At 49.9% G+C, this 12324-nt stretch overlaps 1 protein-coding gene across 1 annotated transcript in view; it reads left to right on the forward strand.

Moving 5' to 3' along the window:
• Window positions 1-12324, forward strand: part of LOC115092432 (disintegrin and metalloproteinase domain-containing protein 26A-like) — a 125151-nt gene that overhangs the window by 47285 nt on the left and 65542 nt on the right. Inside the window, exon 3 of the mRNA XM_029603265.1 lies at window positions 8776-8881. Within this exon, the coding sequence (XP_029459125.1) occupies window positions 8776-8881 (106 nt within the window). The remainder of the gene's footprint in view (window positions 1-8775; window positions 8882-12324) is intronic.

Here is a 12324-nt window from a genome sequence, read left to right on the forward strand (position 1 = left end):
GCTTACAGGCACCCGTTTGATCCCTTTATTCTTTTTCTACTATAAGTTTTTTCCTGAAGAATTCCTTCATCTTAATGAGGACTGTTGTTGATTCATCAGATGAATACTGTGTACATCTTTGTATCACTTTTGTTATGCACAGGCTTGTGAACCCTTGGGCCGATGGGAGGATGGTATACCTTAGGAGGAAGATCCGTAGGTTCTCCCGTCGGGTGGCGAGGCAGGAACAGAAGACGTGACCAGCTGACCCTCGGCACTGGAGACTGGGGCGACTGTGGAGGCAGACGAAGAGTCATGACATCGAGGAAAGGAGCTGTGTCTTCGCCATTGGAAGCCCGCGGTCCTCCCGGGAGGAGCCCATAGGGACCCGGGCCGCTGGGACTTAGGTGGGCCCTTGGAGATGATGGTCAAGAGGAAGTCCAAGGTCAAGTGCCAGAGGGTCGTCGCTTACCAGTCCAAGGTCACACACCAAGGGATCGTTGCTTGCCAGTCCGAAGTCACACACCAGGAATCACCGCTTGCCAGTCCGAAGTCACACACCAGGAATCACCGCTAGCCAATCCGAAGTAAGGAACCAGGAACGCCAAGACAAGACTGGAACAAGGATCTGAAGTAGAAGAACTCACCAAAGCAAGCAGACCTGACTAACCCAAAAGTTGCCAAGTCAAGGAATGAGCAGAGGAAGCCTCCTTTTATACTTCCTCTGCTCTGGATCATTGGAAGCAGCTGTGGGTAATTAAAGGGCTTAGGTCCCTTTAATTCTAATGAGGAGGCGAGGCCTCGTGCCTAAGATGGTGGTGGCCATCTTGAATTCCCGACCCACGGGGGAAGCTGCTCGACATCGCGAGGAGGGAGCAGGGATGGCTCCCAAGCCCGGGAACCCCTGCGGATGCCTGCGCTGGCGCGCGGAGGCCCAGTCCAGCACTGGTGATTCCCCCGACGCTGCCGCGGCAGCCTGCCTAGCCAGTCAGGTAGGGGGACGCAGTCGTGGACGGCCGCGACCGCGGAACAAAACAGTACCCCCCTCTTTAGGGCGCCTCCCTGGAGGCCTGGGTTTAGACGGATGGTCTCTGTGAAATTGCTCACAAGCAAGCCCCGGTCTAAGATGTTGGCCAACGGCCCCCAGATATTTTCTTCGGGGCCGAACCCCTCTCATGCTAACAGGTACTCCCATTTCTTCCTATGCTTTCTCACGTCCAAGACCTCTCGGACTTTATAGGTGAGGTCATCTTTGGAGGCAATAGGTTGGGGAGTCGGGGGCGTGCTGGAAGGCCATGATAATACTAGAGGCTTCAAGAGGGAAACATGGAACATGTTGTGTATCCTTGAGGGAAGGCAGGAGACGAAGCTGATACGAAACGGCACCAACTTGTTGAACAATGGGGAACGGCCCAATAAATCGCGGGGCCGGTCGCGCTGATGGCAGCTTCAGGCGGATGAACTGTGTGCTCAGCCAAAGCTTTTGGCCCGACCTGAGAGGTGAATATGGTCTTCTTCGCTGATTGGCATACCTTTTCGCCACCTGACTGGCTTTGATCAGTGCACGCCGTGTGGAGACCCACAGGCGGTGTAACTCGTCTGCAGAAAGTTGGGCTACTGAGGACGTGACTGGAATGGGAACTGGCAGCGGTGGGCGTGACTGCTTCCCATATACTATCTGAAATGGCGAGAATCCGGTAGCCATGGAGAGATGCGAATTGAGTGCAAATTCTGCCCAGGACAGCAGGCTAGCCCAGTCATCCTGTTTCTTGTTGATGTAAATACGGAGGAACTGCTTTAAGGTCTGGTTTGTTCTCTCTCCAAGACCATTGGACTGTGGGTGGTAAGCAGACATATAGTCTAAGTTAACGTCGAACTTCTGGCAGAGGGCCCTCCAAAACCTGGCAGTAAATTGAAGCCCTCGATCTGAAAGGATGCTTCTTGATAGGCCATGTAGCCTGAAAATGTGCTGGACAAACAGCTGGGCCAGCTGTGGTGTGGATGGCAATCTTGGGAGTGGCACAAAGTGTGCCATTTTACTAAACCGGTCGACAACCACCCATATGACTGTGTTGCCACTGGATAGTGGCAGATCGACCACAAAGTCGGTTGCCATATGGGTCCATGGTTCTGAAGGTGTAGGTAAGGGCTGTAGCAAGCCTGGGGTCGCCCCTGGGATCCTCTTGTGGTGAGCACACGACTGGCAGGACTCAACATAAGCCCGGACATCTTTGTGGTCTTTAGGCCACCAATAGTAGCGTGCAGAATTTGTAAAGTCCGAGCTTGTCCTAAATGGCCAGAGCAGCGGGAATCATGAGCCCATGCTAGGACTTGCTTCCACAAGTGCGGCGGAACCAAGGTCTTCCAGGGAGGGATGGTTGTGGTGGAAGACAGTAGAATGCGTGACGGTTCGATGATGAACTGCGGTTCATCAGTGTTTTCCATAGATTCAAATACAAGTGATAGGGCGTCGGCCTTGATATTCTTCTCGGCAGGTCAATAACGGAGAATAAAATTGAATCGGGTGAAGAATAAGGCCCAACATGTCTGTCTCAGGTTGAGTCTTTGTGCCCGATGTAGGTACTCTAGGTTTTTATGGTCTGTATAGACCGTAAACTGTTGTGCCCCCTCTAGCCAAGGGCGCCACTCTTCCAAGGCTACCTTAATAGCTAGGAACTCCTTGTCACCTATGGCGTAGTTCAGTGATGGCTAACCTATGACACGCGTGTCAGAGGTGACACGCCGAGCCGTTTTGGCTGACACGCGCAGCGTTTCGAGGACTATCAGGATTTTTTTTTTTTTTTTATCGGCTGCGCCGAGCCTTTTCTTTTTCAGCTGCGCCGAGCCTTTAAATGTGTTTTTTAGTTTCCCCCCTACCCTCCACCAATGCCCCCGGGCGCAGGGAGGCTCATGCGTCGCAGCGATGAGGCTCAAGACAACGCGCTGATGCTCCTCCTTCCTGCCTGTGCGGCCCCGGAAGTAAACGTTGCCGGAGCCGCGTGGGCAGGAAGGAGGAAGCGAATCAGCGCGTGCAGAAGAGGAGGAGCCGCCGCGGGTCGCTGCGAATCCCAAGTCGCAGCGGCCCAAGAAGAGGAAGAGGCCCGGTAGCAGGGCTGCCGCGGCCCGAGAAGATCAGGGCCGCTGCAGAGCCCATCCTGCGGCGACCCGCGAAGAGGAGGCCCAGAGGTGAGAGAGAGGCTGAGGGCCCGTAGAGTGCGTGTATGAGGTGAGTTGAGAGAGAGGACCTGAATGTTTGCAGAGACAGCATGTGAGAGCCTGTGTGTGTGTGTGTGTGAGAGAGAGAGAGAGCATGTGCCAGTGAGAGCCTGTGTATATGAATGATTGAATGAGAGAGCATGTGCCAGTGAGAGCCTGTGTGTATGAATGATTGTATGAGAGAGAGCATGTGCCAGTGAGAGCCTGTGTGTATGAATGATTGTATGAGAGAGCATGTGCCAGTGAGAGCCTGTGTGTATGAATGATTATGAGAGAGAGCATGTGCCAGTGAGAGCCTGTGTATATGAATGATTGTATGAGAGAGAGCATGTGCCAGTGAGAGCCTGTGTATATGAATGATTGTATGAGAGAGCATGTGCCAGTGAGAGCCTGTGTGTATGAATGATTGTATGAGAGAGAGCATGTGCCAGTGAGAGCCTGTGTATATGAATGATTGTATGTGAGAGCATGTGCCAGTGAGAACCTGTGTGTATGAATGATTGTATGAGAGAGAGCATGTGCCAGTGAGAGCCTGTGTGTGTGAGAAAAAGAAATGCATGTGAGAATGAGAACCTGACTGTGTGTTTGAGGGAAGAAGATGGAGAAAAAAGAAACAGAAAAAAAGACAATATAAAAGGAATTGGCAAAAAAATAAGAAAGGGAAGGTGAAAAAAAAGCCTGTGACCAACCAATTAGAAAACTAAGATCAGACAGCAAAGGCCAAAAAAAAAAAAATGTACTTTTTAGTGATTGGCACATGTACTCTTTGGGAATGTGCAAGAATAGCACTTTCTCAACGGATCTCACAATGTACGAGATCAGCATGGAGAAAGTGGAAGCCCACGGGGCCTGCACAGAGGAGGCAGCAGAATGGACTTCAGTGTCAGTAGCAGCAATCGGCACCTCCGCAATAGCCACGCGGCATCAGTGACAGTGGCAGCAGAGGAATGAGAGAGGTTCTGAGGTTGCTGGCAAAAGAAAGAGAGGGGGGGTCTGCCTTTAGTGTGTGAATGTGTATGAATGGGACTCTGCCTGGGGGTGTATGTGTGTGAATGCATGGGTGCCTGCCTAGGGGTCTGTGTGTGTGAGAATGAATGTGTGCATGCCTGGGAGATGGGGAGGGAGTGTTGTGAACATGAATGGGAGCCAATAAAAGAAACCGACTGACAGATGAAGTTTGTAACACTTGCTTGGACTTGAAGTGTACGAAATACCAACCTTCAATTGAAGATTTAGCCAATGAAATTCAGCAACAAAAAAGTCACTAAGCAGGTAAGGTAAAGAATTATTTGTTTTTGCTTTATTAATAAATACAGTATATATATTAAAATTATAACTTTGTTGATTAGAGCTACAAATATCACAAAATTATGGATTTTTCTAGAAGTGACACACCACCCGAGTTATGCTCAGTTTTTTTATGAATTTTGACACACTGAGCTCAAAAGGTTGGCCATCACTGGCGTAGTTCCTCTCTGCTGGGGAGAATTGGCGGGAGAGGAAGGCACACAGACGCAACTTATGATTTTCGGAAGTCTGGCTCAGAACGGCCCCTACGCCTTCTGAGGACGCGTCCACCTCGATGACAATCGGCCACTGTGGATCCGGATGCCGAAGGCACGGTTGTTGCAGGAACGCCTCCTTGAGGCAACGAAAGGTGACCTCCACTGCCGGAGGCCAATTCTTGGGGTCCGCACCTTTCCGGGTCAGGGCTGTCATCGGGGCCACAATGGACGCATAGTGAGGAATAAAAGATCGATAGTAGTTTGCGAAACCCAAAAACCTTTGGAGTGCCTTTAGTCCTGACGGCTGCGGCCATTCCTGAATGGCATTCAGCTTCTGGGGGTCCATACGGAATCCCTCACTGGAGACTATGTACCCCAGGAAGGGAAGGGACTCCTGTTCAAAAAGGCACTTTTCAAGCTTCGCATACAATTTATGTTCTCTGAGGCATTGCAAAACTTGGACGACGTGCTGACAGTGAGCGGTCAGAGTGTCTGAGAATATCAAAATGTCGTCCAAGTATACGACCACGCACTGATACAAGAGATCACGGAGTATCTGATTCATGGTGTTCTGGAACACCGCTGGAGTGTTACAGAGCCCGAACGGCATCACTAAATACTCATAGTGGCCGTCTCGGGTGTTGAAGGCTGTCTTCCATTCATCACCCTCCTTGATGCAGATCAGGTTGTAGGCCCCTCGGAGATCCAACTTGGAGAAGATCCTCGCACCTTGCAGCCAATCAAAGAGCTCAGAGATGAGGGGCAAGGGGTAACGGTCCTTGACCATTATGGCATTCAGGCCCCGATAGTCAATACAGGGGTGAAGGCTTCCGTCCTTCTTTCCGACGAAGAAGAACCCAGCCCCTGCTGGGGACCTTGACTTCTGAATGAAGCCCCTCTCTAGGTTCTCTTTGATGTACTCTGTCATGGCCTGCATCTCTGCAGGTGAGAGGGCATAGGTGCACCCCCGAGGAGGCTGATGGCGTAATCGAACGATCGATGGGGTGGAAGTATCTCAGCTCTTTGTTTTGAGAACACATCCACGTACGAGGCATAGGGGGCCGGCAGGCCTGGAAGACTGGTGGAGGCAATGGAACATGAGACTGGGATCACTGTTTGGAGGCAATTGCCTTGACAATTCGGCCCCCAGTGAGATAGTTGCAGGGTCTTCCAGTTGAACTGGGGAGCGTGCTCCTGGAGCCAGGGAAAGCCCAGGACGACTGGATGTATGGAATACTCCAAAACATAGAACGGCATCTGTTCTTGATGAAGGACCCCAGCCCTCAGATGGACGGGAACCGTGGTGTGTGTCACACGTTTCCGGAAGAGGTTTCCCTTGGATCGAGGAGATGACCAAAGGAACTGGAAGACGAACTTGTAGGATCTTTAAGTGTTCCACCAGGCTTTTCATAATGAAATTGCCGCCGGCGCCGGAGTCCACCAGGGCTAACGTATGGAACTCCCCATCCGCAGAGGTTAACGCCACTGGAAGCGTTAGTGGAGGTGCAGGTAAAGTATGGCCCAGGAAGAGACCTCATTCAGGTCCTAGGCCCGGGAGTTTCCGGACTGCATCGGGCATACGGCTATTTGATGGCCTGCTGCTCCGCAGTAAAAACAAAGTCCTTCCTTCATTCGCCGTCGGCACTCTTGTGGAGAGACTCTCCCACGGCCCAACTCCATGGGTTCCTCGGCGGGTGTTCGAAGGGCTCCTGATGCGCCCTTGGGGGAAGGCGAGGGCCTTCTCGCTGTCCCATCGAGCAGGGACATAATGTAGCTGGTTTTGTCCAGGTCACTAGGAAATTAAGCAGGCAACAAGGAAAATGGACCTGACACTGGCTAAGGAATCCCCGACACAACTTCGTGTCTCCGGCGTATCGAGAGGGCGCCGGGAGCTGCGTGGGAGTTGCTTGTCCAAGGCCACCCACAGTGGCCTGCACGGGGCCCTCAGGAGTGGAGCGGCCCCCCGGAGTCACAGGTGGGGACGTCAGATTGGGGTTCATGGACCCTAACGCTTCAATGCGTTGGTTCAGGCTCTCCACTGCAGAGACAAGGGCATCCAGGGTCTTTTGCTGGTCCATCAGGCACTGGGCCATTCCAGGAATGGCCTGGCGGGCAGATACCTCCGCTGGGTCCATGGACTTGGCAATCTGTTATGCTCAGGCTTGTGAACCCTTGGGCCGACGGGAGGATGGTATACCTTAGGAGGAAGATCCGTAGGTTCTCCTGTCGGGTGGCGAGGCAGGAACAGAAGTGACCAGCTGACCCTCGGCACTGGAGACTGGGGCAACTGTGGAGGCAGACAAAGAGTCATGACATCGAGGAAAGGAACTGTGTCTTCGCCACTGGAAGCCTGCGGTCCCCCCAGGAGGAGCCTGTAGGGACCCGGACCACTGGGACTTAGGTGGACCTCTGAGAGGTCAAGGAATCTAGCGTTCGGTGCAAGGGCTGACTGGAGCTTCACCCCTGGAAGCCCGCGGTCCCCTCGGGAGGAGCCCGTAAGGACCCGGGCCGCTGGGACTTAGGTGGGCCCTTGGAGATGATGGTCAAGAGGAAGTCCAAGGTCAAGTGCCAGAGAGTTGTCGCTTACCAGTCCGAGGTCACACACCAAGGGATCGTCGCTTGCCAGTCCGAAGTCACACACCAGGAATCACCGCTAGCCAATCCGAAGTCAGGAACCAGGAACGCCAAGACAAGACAGGAACAAGGATCCAAAGTAGAAGAACTCACCGAAGCAAGCAGACCTGACTAACCCAAAAGTTGCCAAGTCAAGGAATGAGCAGAGGAAGCCTCCTTTTATACTTCCTCTGCTCTGGATCATTGGAAGGAGCTGTGGGTAATTAAAGGGCTTAGGTCCCTTTAATTCTAATGAGGAGGCGCGGCCTCATGCCTAAGATGGCGGCGGCCATCTTGAATTCCCGACCCGCGGGGGAAGCTGCCCGACATCATGAGGAGGGAGCAGGGATGGCTCCCAAGCTCGGGAACCCCACGGATGCCCGCGCTGGTGCACAGAGGCCCAGTCCAGCACTGTCGATTTCCCCGACGCTGCCATGGCGGCCTGCCGGGCCAGTCAGCTAGGGGGACGCGGTCGCGGACGGCCGCGACCGTGGAACACAACAACTTTCTCCTTTATTTCAATCTTTGTATTGGATTAATAGTTCATAAAAATAAATGTTTAAAAAAGAAACATGTGGAATTGTGGATTACTGAGCAAATGCCTTAACTGCGGGTCTATCAATCTCCCACCCAGGATAGTTGGGCTTTGGTACATCCCAATTGTTCTGGACTGGTACAGCAGAAAGACAAGGAAACAAATTAATCTCTAATCATTTTCTTTCCTTTATTTCTGATACACCAGTCCAGAAACCTACACATGGGCGTACTTTTTTTAAATCTACCCCATGCGCGTAACCCCGAAAACCCGCTCCTGCGCACGCTGAGCCTATTTTGCATAGGCTCGGTGATGCACGCAGAAACCTACCAGAAAAAAAAATAAATAAATAAGAGAGACTTTCAAGAGAACATCTGCTTAATCAATTATAATTATTTCATTTATTAGTTTCTAAACAAATTGCATGAATGTTTTTATTAGATTTGTCAGAAGAATACTGGCTGTTAAGGTTCCATTTATAGAATAAATAGTATGGGTGATATCATATTAAATAGAAAATCTCTGCTTCCATCTTCTGGAAGTGGGGACAAACCCAATCGTTCTGGACTGGTGTAGCCAAAATAAAGAAAAGAAAATTATCAGGTAAGCTGAATCTTTTCTTCAGAACTTGTATTTGTTGATGAAGAAATACATATGTTAATTTACTTTTATAATGTTTCCATTTGTACTTGTTTCTTTATTTGCATAGTTTCTGCTCGGACTCATTCCTACCTGGTTCTACTATCAGTATCTCTGCCCTGCTCCAATAACTTTCTATCCATTTTTCCATCTAGCTATATGGAATGCTTTTTTGCATTTATTGTTTATTAGCAGAAAACTCAGTCTTGTCCAATATAAAAAACAGAACCTTAGCGGGAAAATACATCATTCTGTTCTGTTGTTTATTTTACATTTTCTATCTTACAGATGCAAGAAGCGCATCACTGGCATGTTTCAGTCAACTGAATACCATAGGTGACAGGTTTGGCAATTGCGGATATGAAAATAAAAAATTCAAGAAATGTGAAATCAAGTAGGTTGCAATGAATTGAAAAGCATGAAATGTAAAGATTTATTATATTGTGTGACATTTGGATATAGTAGAAAAGTCAGCATCTAATTGGCAGCTACTGTGGTAATATGTTACATGGAAATTAGCTCCTTCAGGCAAATACCCAGATCAATAAATAAATCATGTATTTATTTATTTATCTGGCCCTTTATTTATTTATTTGAAAGTTTTTGTATCCAGTCCTCCAATGTTGGGGGGGGGGGCAATAACAGTATTATCGGTTGCCTTACACATATATGACTAACAAAGTTAAAAGGAGTATACATGAACAATAACCTAATAAAAATCATAATAAAACATTTGCAAATTACTGTGTTGTCATCTTGCTCATAATGAAATTGGAGAGTCATAGGTGCTTGTGAACTGGATTAGGAAATGTACCTTACTATGGAGGTGCATGACTAACTGGAGGTGTTAAGGAAAATGCAGTAATGAAGAGATGTGTGTTTTTGTGCAGCTTTAAAGTCTTTTTGTTTTGACAAAGACCTTATGTGCTGTGGTAAAGAGTTTCAGAAGACTGAACCTGCAAGTGAGAATTGGTCGAGGACAATCTAGCTAAGTGTAAAAAGGGAATTTTGATTGGGAAGTTGATCATAGAGATCGAGTTGGACATTCATTTTGAGGTTGCTACTGACCTATAGAGAATTGACATGGTGTAATAAATTGTGTACTAGTAGAGCCAGTTTGTATTGAATCCGGTATTCAATTGGGAGCCAGTATAAGTGTTGAAGCATTGGTGTGATTTATTCCTATTTCCATGAAATAATCTTGAGGCCAAGAATTAACTGAAGAAGTTAGAATTAAAGATTGAAGTACAGTTCAAACATGTTGTATGTCTAATAGAAGTTTTAAATGGCATAGTAAACATAGTGGGCCAAATTTTCTAATCTATGCCCAATTTTATAACATGTGCGCACCGAGCCCTAGGGGAGCCCCGATGGCTTTCCCCATTCCCTCCGAGGCCGCTCTGAAATTGGAGGGAACTTTCCTTTTGCCCCCCTCACCTTCCCCTCCCTTCCCCTATCTAGCCCGCCCCCCAGCCCTACCTAAATCCCCCCTACATTTATTATTAAAGTTGCACCTGCCTCTGGGCAGGGGTAGGTTGCACGCACCGGCCAAGTGCTGGCGCGCGATTCCCCGGCCTAGCAACCCTTCGGAGGCCTCTGGCCACGGCCCCAGACCGCCCCGCCCCTTTTTTCAAGCCCCGGGACATACATGCGTCCTGGGGCTGCGTGCATCACCGAGCCTATGCAAAATAGGCTCAGCGTGCGCAGGAGCGGGTTTTCGGGGTTACGCGCATGGGGTAGATTTAAAAAAAGTACGCCCATGTGTATTTTTGTTCGCGCGACCGGCGCAAACAAGAGTATGCTGGATTTTAATAGATACATGCGTAGCCGCACGTATCTTTTAAAATCCGGGGTTGGTGCGCGGAAGGCTGCGCAAATCGGCAGCCTGCGCATGCCAAACCGCACAGCCTGCCTCCGTTCCCTCCGAGGCCGCTCCGAAATAGGAGTGGCCTTGGAGGGAACTTTACTTTCAAACACCCCCCCCACACCTTCCCCTCCCTAACCCACCCCCCCAGCCCTATCTACCCCCCCCCCCCCCACCTTTGTTTGAAAAGTTACGCCTGCCAGCTGCGCAATTCCCCGGCCCGGGAGCAGTTTCGGAAGCCTTGGCCACGCCCTCGGGTCGGAACAACACCCGCGGCCCCACACCCAGATGACGCGCTGCTGCGACACGCCCCCGACATGCCCCCAACACGCCCCCCCCAGGAAAGCCCCGGGACTTACGTGCGTCCCGGGGCTTGCGCGCGCCGCCGAGCCTATTCAACATAGGCTTGGCACACGCAGGGGGATCTTGGGGCAGGTTTTCAGGGGGTACGCGCATATCCATTTGAAAATCCGCCCCATAATATACGCTCGTAACCCTTTGAAAATCCGCCCCAGTCTGTAAAATGGTGACTGAATCACAGTTTTTACATGAGCTTGTGTGGACAATATTGAATTAATATGAACCCTGAGATATCATACAGTATTTGAAATGGAAATGGTTTGGGAAACAAATTGCAAGGAAGATGGAATAGAGATAGGGATAGATCGCCCCCAGAACCATAATCTCAGATGTAAAGAGAGTCTGTTATGATTGAGCCAAACTCTGTAAGAAGAGAGAATTAGCGAAACGAAGTGATGGGATGATGAACAGTAAAATGTGATTAGAAAGAAGAACTGGATATTGCCAGTATGGATCGGGTAAGACAGACCCAAAGATGAAAGAAGATGACAAAGACTTAGAACCAAGTCAGGAAATATTTCTTCATGGAGAGGGTGGTGGATGCCTGGAATGCCCTTCCAGAGGAAGTGGTGAAGAATAAAACTGTGAAGGATTTCAAAGGGGCATGAGATAAACACTGTGGATCCCGAAAGGCTAGAGGATGGGAATGAATAAAAAAGCTTTGGGGTAACCTGAACGGAGCGGCAGTTACTATCCTTAACAGAAAAGTGGGGGTAACCTGCACGCAGCGGCAGTTACTACTTTGGGAAGCTTGCTGGGCAGACTAGATGGACCATTTTGGTCTTTTTCTGCCATCATTACTGTTACTATGTGTTCTGCATGAGAGATACAATGAAAAACAGTTCCGGAGATACCAATAGGGGTGTGAATTGTGTGATCGATCGTCTTACCGATCGATTTTGGCTGGGGAGGGAGGGAAATCTTATCGTCGTGTTTTTTTTTTTTTTTTTTTTTTTTTAATCGTTAAAAATCGTAAATCGGGGGAGGGCGGGAAAACCGGCACACCAAAAAAACCCCTAAAACCCACCCCGAACCTTTAGAACAAATCCCCCACCCTCCTGAACCCCCCCAAAATGTTTTAAATTACCTGGGGTCCAGTGGGGGGGTCCCGACGCGATCTCCCTCTCTCTGGCCACGACTGCGTTGAGAGAAATGGCGCTGGTGGCCCTTTGCCCTTATCATGTGACAGGGCAAAGGTAGCGCCGGCGCCATTTTGGTTCCTGGGTCCCGACGTCACGCGTGCAGGAGATCGCCCCGGACCCCCGCTGGACCCCCAGGGACTTTTGGCCAGCTTGGGGGGGGGGCCTCCTGACCCCCACAAGACTTGCCAAAAGTCCAGTGGGGGTCTGGGAGCGACCTCCTGCGCACGGGCCATATTGCCAATCTTCAAAAAGGTGCCGGCGCTACCTTTGCCCTCACTATGTCATACGGGCGATCGTATGACATAGTGCTGAACTGATATCCAAAAGGTTCATGAGAAAAGAGGTCCCAGAATCAAAGCCCTATGTATGACGTCCGTAGTGGAAAGTAATAAGGTTTCTATGTTACGATGTTTCCAGAAGCTGAATTGATACTGATCTAGTACTGCATGCTTATCAAGGAATTGTGTAAGT

The sequence above is a fragment of the Rhinatrema bivittatum genome, chromosome 5, assembly GCF_901001135.1.
Source record: "Rhinatrema bivittatum chromosome 5, aRhiBiv1.1, whole genome shotgun sequence".
Classification (NCBI taxonomy): Eukaryota; Metazoa; Chordata; class Amphibia; order Gymnophiona; family Rhinatrematidae; genus Rhinatrema; species Rhinatrema bivittatum.